Raw genomic sequence first — 18,003 nt, 5'->3', positions numbered from 1 at the left:
GAAATTTCCTTGAATTTTATGTATATTTCACCATTCAATTCATTTGAGAAATTTCAAATATTTCTGAGAAACTTTCTCGCTTTTACCACCCACTTATCTATCGAAACAAAAACGTTTCCAGCATGTCGAAAATTTCATGTATTCTGCTCGAAATGTCTCGACATTGGCGAAAATAATCATTAATTAAAAATTAACTATAGGTCGGATAAAAATGATCCAGACACCAATAGAAAGGAGATATTCTCCCCGTTAATTAGATAAAGAATTATAACGCATTACGACGTCCCATGATTCTGAGAGAAGTGATATTCAAAAGAAAAACAAATCTTCGCGATGTGTCAATTTTATCATATAAGTTAAATTTCCTTTTAGGGCCGGTTTCCGAGCTCGGGATTTAGCTAAGTCCAAGACTTTAAACAGCTGGAGTCAGAAAATTGGCTTTCCAAAACGGGGCGTAGTCGCAGTCATTGTCATAATCACGTTTGAATTAAATTTCGAAAAACTAGAAAATTGAACACAAAATAAAATAAAGAGAAAATAGTGTAAAGTTTCAGCTATTTTGGATTATTTAGGAATGTCTAATTTCGTCAACGTTTCCAATTATAGGAATGAGAAAATTAAAACTATGATAAAAGCTGCGACTACGCTCCGTTTTGGAAAGCCAATTTTCTGACTCCAGCTGTTTAAAGTCTAGGACTTGGCTACATCCCGAGCTCGGAAACCGGCCCTTTATGTATCTTCCCATAAGCAACAGATGCTCTGTTGTATCGTCTCAAAAGCAACGTGTTGCATCCGAAAAGATACTCGGAAACCGGCCTTTATGTATCTTCCCATAAGCAACAGATGCTCTGTTGTATCGTCTCAAAAGCAACGTGTTGCATCCGAAAAGATACTCGGAAACCGGCCCTTTATGTATCTTCCATAAGCAACAGATGCTCTGTTGTATCGTCTCAAAAGCAACGTGTTGCATCCGAAAAGATACTCGGAAACCGGCCTTTATGTATCTTCCATAAGCAACAGATGCTCTGTTGTATCGTCTCAAAAGCAACGTGTTGCATCCGAAAAGATACTCGGAAACCGGCCCTTTATGTATCTTCCCATAAGCAACAGATGCTCTGTTGTATCGTCTCAAAAGCAACGTGTTGCATCCGAAAAGATACTCGGAAACCGGCCCTTTATGTATCTTCCCATAAGCAACAGATGCTCTGTTGTATCGTCTCAAAAGCAACGTGTTGCATCCGAAAAGATACTCGGAAACCGGCCCTTTATGTATCTTCCCATAAGCAACAGATGCTCTGTTGTATCGTCTCAAAAGCAACGTGTTGCATCCGAAAAGATACTCGGAAACCGACCCTTAATTTCAGTATTTCCTACTCACTGAAGACACCTGCTGATGATAGCCCGAGGCAGGGTGGTAGGTGAACTTCATGTGGGGCGGAGTGGGCGCATGGTGCTGGTTGCCTCCCGGTGCCGGCTGCGCAGCAAACGGTGACGAGGTCCACGACACTCCGCCTCCGCCGCCACCTCCCGATCCGCGGTGGTGGTAGGGTGTGGTCGCGCCCATCGCTGCCGCTGCTGACTGGATAGCTCATCAAATCAAGTTTTATTAAATGACATTACATACATAACAAATATCATTACACAGTTAGGGCCCGTTGCACATTAAAAGCTTCAAACATCGATTCAATCAGCTGATGGATTAGACTCAAAATGAATTGCATTTCAACAAATGAGACTTGATATGGATTTAATGAGAAATTTCGTTTAAACTTGCACTGTGCAAATGACACTTTTGACACTGGGCCATTTGCACAGTGTAAGCTATTCAAATGTAAGCTATTCAGTGTAAGCTATTCAAATGTAAGCTATTCAGTGTAAGCTATTCAATGTAAGCTATTCAGTGTAAGCTAACAAATTCTGGATTTTTTTTTGTTTAAACTAAAATTCCGTTTGCACAGTATCAGTTTAAACTCTGTATTTAGTTTAAACCTCCAAAGCAGGCGGTTTAAACCAAATAATTTGGATTAACTTGACATCTGTAAAGATTTGATGGGGAAACAGCTGATAGTAAATTATTTTTCGACAGTTGTTTTTTTTAATGTTTCTGTAGACGATAGTAATTATTAATTAATTTAGGTAATAGTGAATTATTATTTGAATGTAAAAATAATTATAATGGAGGAGTTGATAGAAGTTTTTATATGATTGATAAAGATGACTGCGAAGAAATTTTAAAACTCAGAAAAATTGGGCAAAAACGAATGATTTAAATCTCTGGGATGATAGAGAATTTTCTCAACGGTTTTCTTGAATAAAGCAACTGCCAACTTAACGCAACATTAAAGCAACTTAACGCTAAACTAGTTTAACTTAAACTCGATTAGTAAATGCACTTAGAAAACCGATTCAAGTTTAAACTTTCAGATTAACTTAATCGAGTTTAATCTATACTGTGCAAACGGCCCGAAAGGTGTGTTTTCGTAACGGGCAGACGACAGAATTCACTTTAAATTAACATTGGTTCTTATGGGAGTATTCACCCATCGGCAGAAAGTTGAGCAGAAAAAAAGAACTGTTCAAATCAGAGACGAACTGTCGTTCATCTTGCCGTTCTTTATAAGGCCTATCAACACAATGCTATTTTGCTTCGACCGATCACTGCTCGTGAACCGTTTTGTCGAAAAAGAACTAATTTCGGGATTTGTCGACGAGAACAGACAGCTTCGAATCACTTTTCTGCTCTGATCACGTGACACCGGCAGAATTATCTTTCTGTGGATCAGACGCCATGTTCTTTTTAACCTCAATCTTTAATTGTTGGATGGTTTGTTTTGATATTGGTTGTCAGATTTCGGATTGCTACTATTATACTGTGAAATTAATTTGCAGTGGAAAATTGAGGTATAAAATATTTCTATTGGTTTCTTTATTCTTATAATTTTTACAAGAGAAATTGAAAATGGATTTACAACAGAAAGGCGTGAAATTTTCGAAGTTCAAAGTTTTGTACTTTCCAGACCTGCACAACGAATTACCTATTTGAAAAATAGAATATGGTTAGAAATTGCTGATGTAATAGAGCATTCAAGTAAGTACTCTTAAATTTCTCATAATAAAGTAGGCTAGATTTACCGTACACAATTATTTGATATAAATTTTATGAGTAGCCTACTAGCATGTTTACAATTTTTATTCAGGTAGCCCACTGTAGTAGGCCTTTAATAACCTAGTCTCTAGGCCTAAATTGCTATCTTTTTCATTTTTCAAGAGGTTAGAAGTTAACAAAAGTTTATTTATTTATTTTTTTAATGTTTAATTTGTAGTATTTAATAATAATGTAAATCCTAGACTAGCTAGTTTGTGTATGGTAGAGAATTATCACAAGAAAGAGAGAAATCTAATCAACTGATTAGATTTAAACTCATTCAAGATTGATTGATTAGATTAACATTAAATTAAATAATCAGATTCAAAACATTATTCAACCAAGATAACATTTAGCATTTCATGCTAACAATCTTTTACACTTTCAGTAAGTTGGCCTAATCACAAAATACATTTTTTATAATGCAGCTAGTAGTTTTCACAAACAGATTTATTAAAAATAATATCATAATTTGACTTAGAAGTATTTCATTACATTCTAAGTCCTAAACTTCCATTATCCTTGTTGCACCTCAAAATATTGTAAACCCATAGTTTATCAAAATAATAACAAAACTAACCTGACTATTAGAACATTTACTTTGTCTTTGGTACCTATCTATGAATTAATCTTCTCTTAATTTATAATTCAAAATCACTTGGAAACAATATTAAATAGATTGTTATAACTTGATCAGAGTCAGTGTAATTGAATATTGAAAGACTGCCATTGGAAACATATAAAATAGGTACTATTTTTCTGGTTGACCATTGCTACCAAACTCATTTAAACTACAATATTAATGTATTTGAAAAACTTATTCATGCTCTATTGATCGATATATTGCGTGATGCCAGGTATATCAATGTAAATAGTATAAATTAAAACAGGAGACACACAACATAGATAGATTAAAAACACTGAAAAACTTACATTATAATCAGAAATTTTTAAGGAACTGTGTCCCCTTTCTCAACCGAGCAGAGAGTGTAATGTAAGTTTTTCAGTGTTTTTAATCTATCTATGTCGTGTTTCACCTGTTTTAATTTATATTATAAAACTTTAAAGTGTTTTCTGTTATGTGCTATGAATGTAAGTATATAGTTATAGTATTTATATCTAATGTAAATAGTTTATTGAGGCCCAGTTTGCTTCTAATTTATTCAAAGTCCATACTATGTCTTATCATTGATGATTAACTTCACATTATCTCCAAAATGAATATGCTGAAAGATTATGTTTCTTTTTTCAGGTACCATTTACAAACAAAATATTGAAGAGAATGTGCTGAAAGGAAATGCATACAAATTCTTTTTTGTTGACCAGGATGGAACAATTCTTTGGAACCTATACTTAGAATAAGTTAGTTAGGTAAGATAAAATTCCACTCATTTTTTAAACTTTATATAGGCGATGTCATTTTATACAGTTTCCCATTTTTTAAAAAGGTTTATCCACTTCAATGTTTTATTATCGATTTGATGGTAGATATTCAAATAGTAAGATTTAACTATGGTACGTGACTAAAATAATAGAAAAACTGGCTGAATTTTGAAATCATTAATAGCTTACAGGAAATCTTAATATTTCGAAACTACCTGAAACCACATGAGATCAAGATGGACAGTTGAGAAGAGTGCTTAAAAAACAATGTATTCACTTATCATTCAGGGAATAGAGTTATTCATAATATTTGGGATTCCTTCCATAAAGAAATAATTTATGTAACATTATCTAATAATGTGATAACATTACATCAATAATTTGATGTTAAAATTGTTTTTAAAACACTCTTCTCAACTGTCCATCTTGATCTTGAGTGGATGATGACTTTATAAATGACCATACATTAGAACTATGAATAGATGACTTCAAAAATTCACCAGCAAGTGCTGGTAGAAAACACTGAATAATAGCTTTTAATGACAGTCATTCCACCTTTTAAAATTTATGATTAAATTCATGGATGAAATACCCACATTGTTCTGAGAGAGATTTATGTATTTGCAGTTTGGTATTCATTTTCAAATCACTTAGTTCTACTTATAATGTTGTAGATAATCATCATTTCAGATTAAGCAATTAATTTATTGATTATTTCCATTTGTTTCATTAAACTTGTTTCTCTAAATGTAGAACTAAAAATTACTTTATGCAGTACATTTTGGAAGACTTAAGTAAACCAAACGGTCGAGAAGTAGGCCTACTGACCACAGAAATAAATAAATAATTGTTCATGGTATCCAAAAATATATTGTTCACCAACAAGTTCTTTTGATCTAGGGGCACACTGATTAATCCCAATTCCTGCATGGAGATTTATTTATTCAATCATTCAGAATTACACAACTAACAGATTGATGCTAATAATAATTCAACTGAATGTTGGTTTATTGGAATTTCTCATATAATATTACTTTGTCATTATTGGAGGGTTCCTTCCCAAGAAATATAATTAAAAACTTATACAGATTACAATCAATTTCAGAATTCACTTTGCAAAATTTTTTTTTATAATGAATAATAAATTATCTATAACTTTTTGATTTCAGGCCTAGTGATGTACCAGCCAGAAGTAGAGGATGACAAAGAAAATCAACTATGGATAATATTCCATGGATATGATTCATGTATGATGTAGTAGCCTACAGAAGAAAGAGATGGACTAATCTAAGAAATATATTCATTTTTTCAGTACATCTTGATGTGTTTATTTTATGTTATTCATAATAATATCTTCTTTTTCTGATCGCTCCTGCTAACTGCTTCAATTCAGGTAGTTTTGAAGAAAACAGCAAGTGACATGAAATTAATAAAATATGTTTTAATTGTTTATACTTGAGGGATTTTTAAATCTATAACCCAAAAGCATCGAACTCTTATTAACAACTTTATTGGTTCTGTATGTCTTCTGCTTTTTTGGAACTAATAAAATTATTTAACATTGCTGACTGGCAAATGCTATAGGTAACACGTAGTTAAATAATAGACTTGAATTGGATATAAAATAGGGTATCACAATTATTATGTATTGTATTAAGAATTAAGTAATAGTACTTATTTACTGCATTGAAGGGGTAATAATTCTTTGAATATGAAAAATAACTTAAGCAAAATTGAAAATATGATGTTCCAAGCCACATCAAATATAATCACTTTCAATTCTACCTTCTAGGCTATATTTCCAAGGTTTTGATTAAAATTGATAAGCTTTTAGAACATTATAGTGAATAAGGAGTTTGAAAGGCTACTCTAATTCTAATTAATACCCTAATAAAATATTAATTTTAATAGGGCAACTTTAATGGTTAATTGTAGAAAATAACTAGTAGGCCTACCCTAAAATATTCAAAATAAGCATGACCAGTTTCTAATTATGTCATTGTCAAGAGAGTCCTTATTGAAAATGTCGAAACTAATCATGTTTCATTTTGGAATATCACAAGGGTACTAGTTACCTTCTATAATTAATAAATATTCATCCATTTTAAAATAGGCTATGTGTTATTCAAAGTACCATAACAGAACTCGTTTATTAAAGCAAGATATAGTTATCTCAACAATAATTATTAGAATTAGTTCGCCTGTTTGAATACACTTTGTACATGTCATATGTGTTAATCTATAATAATAATAATTTCCAATATTCGTATAGCTTTTACTGGTGAAGAGTCCCTAATTGAACATTGCCTGCGAAGGCATATTGATTTAGGCAGTCAATTGGCCTCACGATTCTTATACATGATTGTATATCAGCCGGGACCGTACCCATCCAATGATCAAAAAGGGGACTGCTAAAATAAAATTGCCTAAAAAACGTTTACAATATTGATATCCCTTGGTGTAATATATCCCATAGATTCCAAAAATGCCAAAATTAAAGCATTTATTTATTGATTTTTTTCGATAGAGCTTCAATAGGCCTTTGAAGTTGAATACGGTACTCATAGTAGGTAGGCCTACCTATAAACGATGTGATTCAAAGAACATGCATTGACTCTGAAGGCAATTGATTCTAGTTAATAAAATAATTATAATAATATCTTATTAATAATGGAATGCTTCTAGTTAATAAAATAATATCTTATTAATAATGAAATACAATCAGTTACTTCAAATAATTTACCCTTACAAATTTCAAGCATAGGAAATGAAAAGTTAACTCTTAGATTGACATGCCTATAAAGCATAGAATTTTGCATAATTATTGAAGTAACTAATAATTGTGGAAAAGTTATCTGAGTTTTAAAAAGCAATTAATTCACTTTATTGAATTAAATCTCCAATAATCATTTCAGAATTACCTTTTGGACAACCCAAAAAGTTCATTACCCATAACACATAAAGCAAAATTCATGTCAAAGAACTAGTTCTTTGAATGTTACTGTTTCTGCCCGCCTGGGTGCGCTGCAATCGATTCTGCTTCTGCCCGTTACGAAAACACAGCTTTAGTCATATATTACAGGACAAATCATGATTTATTCATTGGCATTACTTACAGCTTATATATTATAGTTCTGTAATATTGAATATAATACTGTTTACTCAAGAAAATTCTTGGCTGCAAACAGGAGTGAATTACATTCTTGTTCACAATTATTATAGGAAATTACTAGTGCCCGATATTTTAAAAATAAACACTAGTGTTCAGCACTAATGTCATTTTTAAGTGTCAAAATGGTTGTTTGTATTGGTTGATTTAGTCAGACAGTAACTTTCAGACAATAACTCTCCTTTATTGAAAAAAGGAGTGACCATATAGATAACTGAATTAAAAGCAGGCTTTAATACTGGGTTCTAATCCCAGCCTTGGCAAGATATTTTACTCAGGCACTCCACTCGACACGTTGGTCCGTTGATCTGTACTTAGATCATGTGAGAGGCCCTGAAATTGATCAGGTGCGACCTGAAAACTTAGACACCAGACCTGAGCCAGCCAGGTCACAAGATATTATCATAGAGAAACAATAGCGTGAGTAGATATCCCACGGTATAGGGCATTCACATCGCAGCTTTTACTGTTATCTCAAGCCGATTACTGTCGATTATTGTCAATTTATACTGTTTTGTTGGGGTGAGAGTGTATGAACGGCACAATTTGAGAGACTACCAGCATCACACAGCTGCATAGGAAAGAACTAGGTGAACTATCGGCTTGGGATAACAGTAGAAGTTGCGACATAAACGCCCTATACCATGGAATATCTACTCATGCTATATTTTCTCTATGATATTATTGTTTTAAGGGAAGAAGGGGGGGTTGAGATGGTACTCAGCTGTAACAATACTTTCGGACTTTTTTCGTTGGACAGTTGACTATGGTAAGCCTACATACAGTATAAAATGCATGCAAGGCAGTGTAATTTAATTGGAAACAGAGTGAATGAGAACATTTGAGATTGGGAGATTGGATGTACCTGTTGCCACCAGTCTTCATGGGACTAGCAGAGGAGTTTGGCCGAGTGGCTGGTGTGCTGCTACTGCTGCTGCTCTGACTGCTACCTCCTCCACTACCAGGGTGCTGCTGCTGTGAATTGGAGTTGGAGCCTGCTACTGTTGCACCTGGTACAAAAACAAGAAAAAATATATTAAATTAGATTGATTTTTTTCTTCACATAAACTCAATCCTAGACTACCAGGCTGCAGCTTTGACTGCTACCTCCTCCACTACCAGGATGCTGCTGTGAACTGGAGTTGGAGCCTGGTATTGATGCGCCTGGTAGAAAATGAGAAAAAATATATTAGATTGATTCTTTTTTTCCTATAAACTCAATCCTAGACTACCAGGCTGCAGCTTTGACTGCTACCTCCTCCGCTACCAGGGTGCTGCTGTGAACTGGAGTTGGAGCCTGGTACTGATGCGCCTGGTAGAAAACAAGAAAAAAGATATTAAATTAGATTGATTTTTTTCTTCGCTATTGCTTCTTGGCATAAGTCAATCCTAGACTACCAGGCTGCAGCTTTGACTGCTACCTCCTCCACTACCAGAATGCTGCTGTGAACTGGAGTTGGAGCCTGGTATTGATGCACCAGGTAGAAAACAAGGAAAAAAATATTAAATTAGATTGATTTTTTCTTTGCTATTGCTTCTTGGTATAAACTCAATCCTACACTACCAGGCTGCTTAGATTGATTCTTTTTTTCCTATAAACTCAATCCTAGACTACCAGGCTGCAGCTTTGACTGCTACCTCCTCCGCTACCAGGGTGCTGCTGTGAACTAGAGTTGGAGCCTGGTACTGATGTGCCAAGTTTACCGTCAGTCTTCCTGAAGATGGATCGTTCCGTTCAAGCAAAAGAAGAATGTAAAATTGCGTCGAGACACAGTGATTGTAAATGGATTGAAATTTTGTAGATAGTTGACCGAGCGAAGTGAGGTCTAAGATTCAAGTCGACGGGTTGGCATTTCTCTTAATGTTTAAATGTTTATATGTTGCACATTTACGGCAAAACGCGGTTATAGATTTTCATGAAATTTAACAGGTATGTTCCTTTTTAAATTGCGCGTCGACATATATACAAGGTTTTTGGAAATTGTTCATTTCAAGGACAATATAAAAGGAGAAAGGAGCCTCCTTCATACGTCAATATTAGAGTGAAAATCCGACTATAGAATTATTCATTATAAATCAGCTGTCGAGTTGATTATAAATTGCATGCCATGACGCATTGAATGCAATTCTTATGCACTATTAAATAGGATGCAAAGAACTTATAACAGCTTGTCTCGGCACCTAGATGTCTTCTGGTTTTCTCACCCTAAATTCCAGAAAGCACTATATGATAGTTAAATCTTCTGTCAACATGATCTGATAAAATAAATAGTTGGTGTATCAGTGTGGATGTGATTATGGTTTGGGACGTCATTCAGTTATAAATGTTATTTATTCTATTGATAAAATTTTTGTTCATTATTCGTTATTATATTCTTTAATTTTTATAGATTTTGAATTCTCAAATTGTTATATTTTTACTTTTTTCAGAGGTATTTGAAATCTTTGTATTTTTCATTTTTGAATTGGGTGGTATTTTTGTTGTTTGTATTATTTATTATTGCATAAGTTTGTATTATTTTTATCATTATTTTTCTTTTCTAATTTCTATCTGTACTATTTTTATTGATAAGGAGACATATTTGGGGAAACCCGTTGTCTCCATTGTGAATGAATAAATAAATTAACTATTGATTGCGTGCAATAACGCATGCAATTAATAACTAAAATAACATAGTATTGCCTTTCAAACTTTCTCTTCTTTGAACTTGGGCTGTCCTGATGCCAGTATGTCTTGAAGGAGATTAGATTTTGATGTTAGCATTTTTGATACACCAACCCCAACAGCCATTAGCCGTTTTCACACCGATATCTCGCCGACACGACATACAGACAGGATTTACTCTGATGGACAGTATAAGAGGAGGCTGCGGTTAATACTGCGCGAGGTCTACTGTCCACAGAACTACTAGTATTCTTAATAGCAACAATATAGTAGGCCTACATCTTGATATATCATGATATAGTGAGGTCCACGTTATAATGACAGTATTTGATCAACATTGGTTTTGCTATCCTTGTCTATCATTCGACAAAGCCGGTGGTACTATCCTTTTCTAGGTCCACAACGATGCCAAGTATGTTTTTGACAGTGTAGAAATATAATTAATTAAAGCAGAGAATCGGCATCGCTATTCTCCTATCTTTATCCACTGTCATTATAACGTGGACCTCACTATAGTATATCAAATTCTGATAGTAAGTTATCATGAGAATCAAGAAATGAAGAAAGGGTTAAATGACTTTATATCCAATCGAGAAAAAACTCGCTTATTTCAAGTACTGGCGAGGTATATTATTAATTGAGGGCGCTGAATACGAATCTGAAATCACAATTTCTCTATATCCATTTTAACACGATTTAATTTTTGGTGGATAGGCAAAAGATGGACAGTCGGCTGGAAAAGGATTCCCGGCCGATACATTTTAAGCTTGACGACCCATCCATTTCACCGTCCACACGCAATGACTTCCATCATAGAGAAACAATAGCGTAAGTAGATATCCCATGGTATAGGGAATTCATGTCGCAACTTTTACTGTAATCTCAAGCCGATTACTGTCGATTATTGTCAATTTTTACTGTTTTGTTGGGGTGATAGTGTATGAACGGCACAATTTGAGAGACTACCAGCGTCACACAGCTGCATGGGAAAGAACTATGTGAACTATCGGCTTGAGATAAGATTAAAAGTTGCGACATAAACGCCCTATACCATGGGATATCTACTTACGCTATTGTTTCTCTATGCTTCCATGTTCCAACTATTGCTTGAGCAAGAGACTGATGGTAAACTTGATCGTCTGGACCGACTTCAAGAGGTAGAATATGAAATTAAATCAATCTGATTAGAAAATCTCATCACTTCAAGTGGACAATGGAGAAATCTGATGCATCTTGGCATACCAGGATGCTGCTGGAATTGGAGCCTCACACCTGGTAGAAAAATTTTCAATTAGATTAATTTGATGAGAAAAAATCTCATTACTTCAGGCACGGAATAAACATACAAGTTTATTACCAGAGTAGTCCTTCATATACCAGAGTAGTGCTTCTCTACTCTGTGCTTCAGGTGAACAATCTGATACATCTTACTGCACTAGTAGTTCTGTGAACAGTGGACCTCACGTAGTATTCTCATCCACAAGTACCTGATTGAAACTATAGACCTTATGGAAATACAGCAATAGACTGGCTTCTCCACACATCTGTGTAATCACTTGTCAGCTGATTCATGATGAATAATCCTATAGTCTGATTTTTACTCTAATATTGGCGTATGAAGGAGGCTCCTTTTTCCTTTTATACTAGTTGTTCTGTGAATAGTAGACCTCACGCAGTATTCTCATCCACAAGTACCTGATTGGAACTATAGACCTTATGGAAATACAGCAATAGACTGGCTTCTCCACACATCTGTGTAATCACTTGTCAGCTGATTTATGATGAGTAATTCTATAGTCTGATTTTTACTCTAATATTGGCGTATGAAGGAGGCTCCTTTTCCTTTTATATTATCCTTGAAATGAACAATTTCCAAAAACCTTGTATACAGGTCGACGCGCAATTTAAAAAGGAACATACCTGTCAAATTTCATGAAAATATATTACCGCGTTTCGCCGTAAATGCGCAACATATAAACATTTAAACATTAAGAGAAATGCCAAACCGTCGACTTGAATCTTAGACCTCACTTCGCTCGGTCATAAACTTGATCCCAAACCAACTAACATACCAGGCTGTGATTTGGAGCCTGGTATTGCTCCTGGTACTTATGCTCTATGCTGAGGAAGTGAAGAAATTGAAAGAATCTAATTACTATCAATTGAATTAGGGATGAAAAATTCTGATTGATCACTGGTCCTACTCCGCAAACCTCATCCAAAAACTCCTAATCGACCAGGCTGTAAATCAGAAACTATAGTGAGGTCCACGTTATAATGGCAGTGAATAAAGATAGGAGAACAGCGTTGCCGATTCTCTGCCTCAATAAATTGTGTTTCTACATTGTCAAAAACAGATTTGACATCGTTGCGGAGTTAGAAAAGGTTAGTATTACCTGCTTTGTGGAATGATAGACAAGGATAGCAACATCAAAGTTTAACAAATACTGTCATTATAACGTGGACCTCACTATTGTATTGTTTCTGGTACTGATGCACTTTTCTTGCAGATACTTGAAAATTCGAGACCTACAAAACCTCATCCAAGACATCCTAATCTACCAGGCAGTGAATTGGAACCTGGTATTGCAAGTTCTGTTGCACGCATTTGCAAGAAAAATTTCCGGTACTTTGTAAGGATAGTGATTTCTCCCTCTGTTATACAAACAATTACTATTTTCATTGGAGTAACTGTGTATCATGATACGCACCTCCGTTCTGTTGCTTGTGCCCGGTTCCGTTGCACGAGTTTGCAACAGAGCTCGCCTGTGCGTTGCCGCTCACCACCACTCCGTTGCAAGACTGCGGCTCTCTCTGTTGCTGCTGGAAATTGTTGGGTGTTGATGACGGTCTAGGCACGTTGGTCCCCTGCAACAGAAAGAAATCAAGAAAATATTTTAGAAAATTACAATAAAAAATCTACATAAAAATATTTTAAAAGATCTAACAAAATATTTGGAAGGGCAGTCAGATAGGGAAGATCTGTGCACGATGGTCCCCTAAAACAGAAATCGAGAAAATTAATGTTTTGAAAAATCTATTAAAATATTTTTGAGAAATCTACCAGAGTATTTTTAAAAGAAATATTGGGAGGGACAGTCAAATTGGAAAGATATACTTGCAATACAGAATAAGTATCTTGAAGAATTGAAAAAAGGCCTATAACCATCCCCAAAAAATTTAGAATCTATATGCGAAATTTCAAGTAAATCAGTCCAGTAGTTGAGACGAGATGATGCGTCATTCGTGAATTTCCTATCCAGTACGTGTATAAGCCAATTCTTTCCTGCATTATATTACGGAAATTATATTATATTATGACAGGATTGAAAAAAGGCCTACAATCATCCCCAAAAAATTTAGAATCTATATGCGAAATTTCAAGTAAATCAGTTGAGTAGTTGAGACGTGATGATGCGTCATTCGTGAATTTCCTATCCAGTACGTGTATAAGCCAATTCTTTCCTGCATTATATTACGGAAATTATATTATATTATATTATGACAGGATTGAAAATAGGCCTATAATCATCCCCAAAAAATTTAGAATCTATATGCGAAATTTCAAGTAAATCAGTCGAGTAGTTGAGACGTGATGATGCGTCATTCGTGAATTTCCTATCCAGTACGTGTATAAGCCAATTCTTTCCTGCATTATATTACGGAAATTATATTATATTATATTGTGGGAGGATTGAAAATAGGCCTATAATCATCCTCAGTAAATTAAGAATCGATATGCGAAATGTCAAGTTAATCAGTTGAGTAGTTGAGACGTGATGATGCGTCATTCGTGAATTTCCTATCCAGTACGTGTATAAGCCAATTCTTTCCTGCATTATATTACGGAAATTATATTATATTATATTGTGGGAGGATTGAAAATAGGCCTATAATCATCCTCAGTAAATTAAGAATCGATATGCGAAATGTCAAGTTAATGAGTTGAGTAGTTGAGACGTGATGATGCGTCATTCGTGAATTTCCTATCCAGTACGTGTAAAAGCCAATTCTTTCCTGCATTATATTACGGAAATTATATTATATTATATTGTGGGAGGATTGAAAATAGGCCTATAATCATCCTCAGTAAATTAAGAATCGATATGCGAAATGTCAAGTTAATGAGTTGAGTAGTTGAGACGTGATGATGCGTCATTCGTGAATTTCCTATCCAGTACGTGTATAAGCCAATTCTTTCCTGCATTATATTACGGAAATTATATTATATTATATTGTGGGAGGATTGAAAATAGGCCTATAATCATCCTCAGTAAATTAAGAATCGATATGCGAAATGTCAAGTTAATGAGTTGAGTAGTTGAGACGTGATGATGCGTCATTCGTGAATTTCCTATCCCCTTCGTGTATAAGCCAATTGCTTCCTTTATTATAGTATGAATTATTAAATTATTATAAACCAATATTCTTTTAAATATTCCTATTATGGTGATCCTTCAGTCTTGTCTTGTAAATCAGTTCTTTTGATTGAACGAGCAACACAATTAAACACTGAGTGCCGGTTGCTCAGCAGCCGGTTAAATTTTAACCGTGATTAATTTCACGAGAACCAATCAGAGAAGCAGTCTTTTCAAAAACGCCTTCTCTGATTGGTTCTCGGGAAATTAATCACGGTTAAATTTAACCGGCTGCTGTGCAACCGGGCCTAAATTTACAATTGAAAAAACAAAGTTATATTCTTCTCACTTCCACATTTATTGGACTTTTACACATATTCAGATTCAGCTGTAGTGATGTATTGGTCCCGACACGAAACTGTAGTCATTCTTTTAGTAGTATTCATTCATTTATTTATTTACAGATACATTCTCAACTATAAATGTAATGATTGGGAAAGGATCAACAGGCTTGAAGCCCAAAACTGTTCCTTTCCCAAATTTGGATAGAAATTGTCCAAAAATAGGTTATGTTTATCACTTCATAAGTTTTGTCCAATTCTGGATCCAAAATCCTATTATATTAAGCGATCAATTTCTGTTTATATTTTTATATCTGGTTATTATTTGGTAATCTGGTTACTTATGTTCAACGGATCTCGAAAACGGCTCTAACGATTTTCACGAAATTTGGAACATAGTAGGTTTATGATATAAAGATTCGATTGCACTAGGTCTCATCCTTGAGAAAACTCGCTGAACGACATTAAAAGGATAATTCATCCTTGGCTGAAACAGCTGTGGATAGTAAAAAAGATAGTATGTGAAAAATCAAAATATCGCATCCCTGAAATTCATAAAATGACGTATAGCCAGCTGTGAACTATAAACACCATCTTTTTAGAGAATATTGTCTTCTGTTTATCAATAAATAAAAAAAACGAGGGAAGCTCGGTGCCCTGATATTATAAATATAAACTAGGAATTTAGAATTTAGTCAATTCCTGTGTGAAAGTCCAATAAATATGTAGATGTGACAAAATAAAACTGTGTTTTCCAATTATGGAAAAATTACACAATATTTATTCGTTTCATTTCATTCCACAAATAATATCACTGAATTTACACTTACCAGAACTACGAAAATTACTTTACACTGACCACTTCACTACAACTAACGATTGTCCAATGATGATTGATGACTGAGGGACGTTCCGATACTTTCGATACTTACTAGTATCGATACTTTGCTTTCGATACCGGTGGTATCGGTATCGGTATCGAATGATTCGATACTTTACTGGTATCGATACGCAAGTTGGAGTATCGAAACGGTATCGAATGGCGAAATGGGTAAAAAAGTAGTTCACTTCAATTAATTACATAATCATAAATAAATTGTTAAATCAATCTTAGAAGATTATAAGGATTAATATAGATGAAAATTATAGTACTGAATTATAGCCCAGTGTAGCAGTTACCAGACATTATGACATCACTAATAACAAACAGTACATAACTGACTCAAGCTCAGTCAATATTGGTTCAAAAATTATCAATTTGATCTACTATTAAGACCACATTTATAATTCTTGAACAAATATTCCTACAATTTGAAATCAAATTGATAATTTTTGAACCAATATTGACCGAGCTTGAGTCATTTACACATCTTTAGGGACGTTCCAGTTCCGATACCACCATTCTTTCAATACTTGGTATCGAAAGGAGGGTATCGTTATTAGTAAAGTATCGAAAGAAACGTATTGATACCCTTATTGACCAAGCTGGAGTCATTTTCCCATCTTGCCAGAGGGTCTTCTTTGTTTCGACAGACTATTGAGACTATACTTGATAGATTGCAGTTTTGCAGTTAGTAGATAAGTATTTTAGTTGGTAATTCCGATACTTAATGCTCACTCAATGCTTGTGGTATCGGTATCGATACTTTTCTTTCGATACTCGTGGTATCGATACTTTTCTTTCGATACTTTACTAATATCGATACTCTCCTTTCGATACCGATTCGATACCAAGTATCGAAAGAATGGCGGTATCGGAACGTCCCTAATTTTGATGACTGATCACTGTTACAAATGGTGCACGCACTATTCAATTAGACTTGGACACGTCTAGACATGTCTAGTAGCAATGACTAATCAGTGTGAGATGCGTCATAAGCAACAATATGAAGTATTGTGACTCTAATAATAGTATTTGTATTTAACAAATATTAGACCTAAACATGTATGATAATGTCTTGTATAGTCTTGCCTAACTGATGTGCGCCTATAGTCAGGTCCTCGTTATAATGGCAGTGTTTGTTTAGAAATAGTATTGCTATCCTTGTCTATCATTCAACAAAGCGGATAGCGCTATCACTTTCTCGCTTTGCTCTGTTGTCAGATCGTCTTTTAACAATGTAGAATTAATAATTAATTAACAAAATGTTAATTGAACATATCAAAATGTTAAATGTTAAATGAACATATCATCTTAATTATGAAAATTAATTATGAAATTATTGAAAAATATAGTTTCTTGTTTAATAAAATACAAATGATTATTTTAAACGAGTATGAACCGTTACATCAATAAACCTGTATTCGTCTATAGAAGGCATTGACAAGACAGAGGATCGGCAACGTTGTTCTCCTATCTTTCTCTACTGCCATTATAACGTGGACCTCACTATAGGCATATATAAGTTTTTATGATAAAACAGTGTGTAGTTTTTAGCTCAAAAATTTCTAGTTTCATTCAAAATTTAGACTTTTTGAATAATTACTAAGTTACTGTTCTAGATTTTTTGATTTTAGACTCTAATAGTACCTATTTGATTCATAATTTGCTCGTTTATCTGAGTATTGAAGAGCGTAAATTGTATTACTTTCCTTGCCCTATCACCATAGGTAAGGAAAGTATTGCTTTCCGAAAAAAATTAAGGTACCCCAATTTCTATACGTTTCAAGGTCCCCTGAGTCCGAAAAAGTGGGTTTTGGGTATTGGTCTGTATGTGTGTGTGTGTGTGTGTGTGTGTATATATATATAATGAGTGTATGTGCGTCTGTGTACACGATATCTCATCTCCCAATTAACGGAATGACTTGAAATTTGGAACTTAAGGTCCTTACGATATAAGTATCCGACACGAACAATTTCGATCTGATGCAATTCAAAATGGCAAAAATGTTGTCAAAAACAGGGTTTTTTGCAATTCTCGAAAACGGCTCCAACGATTTTT

The 18,003-nt window shown here is 34.3% G+C and overlaps 2 protein-coding genes and 1 long non-coding RNA gene across 7 annotated transcripts in view; 1 reads left to right on the top strand and 2 right to left on the bottom strand.

The window, feature by feature from the left end:
* LOC111044757 (protein alan shepard) overlaps positions 1–1,587 on the bottom strand; it is a 67,810-nt gene extending 66,223 nt beyond the window's left edge. For all 5 annotated transcript variants that reach the window (XM_039440648.1, XM_039440650.1, XM_039440653.1 and 2 more), the window contains exon 1: positions 1,379–1,587. In XM_039440648.1, coding sequence (XP_039296582.1) covers positions 1,379–1,564 — 186 coding nt within the window. In that variant the 5' untranslated portion in view covers positions 1,565–1,587. The remainder of the gene's footprint in view (positions 1–1,378) is intronic.
* Positions 1,588–2,711: 1,124 nt separating this feature from the next.
* On the top strand, positions 2,712–5,743 carry LOC111048263. Its single transcript, XR_005572876.1, has 3 exons — positions 2,712–3,088; positions 4,398–4,516; positions 5,698–5,743. It is a non-coding gene; the product is annotated as an uncharacterized LOC111048263 (long non-coding RNA).
* A 1,947-nt stretch (positions 5,744–7,690) lies between these two features.
* Positions 7,691–18,003, bottom strand: part of LOC120354261 — a 74,111-nt gene continuing 63,798 nt past the window's right edge. The window contains exons 3-5 of the mRNA XM_039441154.1: positions 13,074–13,230; positions 8,563–8,707; positions 7,691–7,706 (exon numbers count right to left, since the gene is read on the bottom strand). Coding sequence (XP_039297088.1) covers positions 7,691–7,706; positions 8,563–8,707; positions 13,074–13,230 — 318 coding nt within the window. The remainder of the gene's footprint in view (positions 7,707–8,562; positions 8,708–13,073; positions 13,231–18,003) is intronic.

This window comes from Nilaparvata lugens, chromosome 14 (genome assembly GCF_014356525.2).
Source record: "Nilaparvata lugens isolate BPH chromosome 14, ASM1435652v1, whole genome shotgun sequence".
NCBI classification, from domain to species: Eukaryota; Metazoa; Arthropoda; class Insecta; order Hemiptera; family Delphacidae; genus Nilaparvata; species Nilaparvata lugens.
This window is presented reverse-complemented; position numbering and strand designations above follow the sequence as displayed.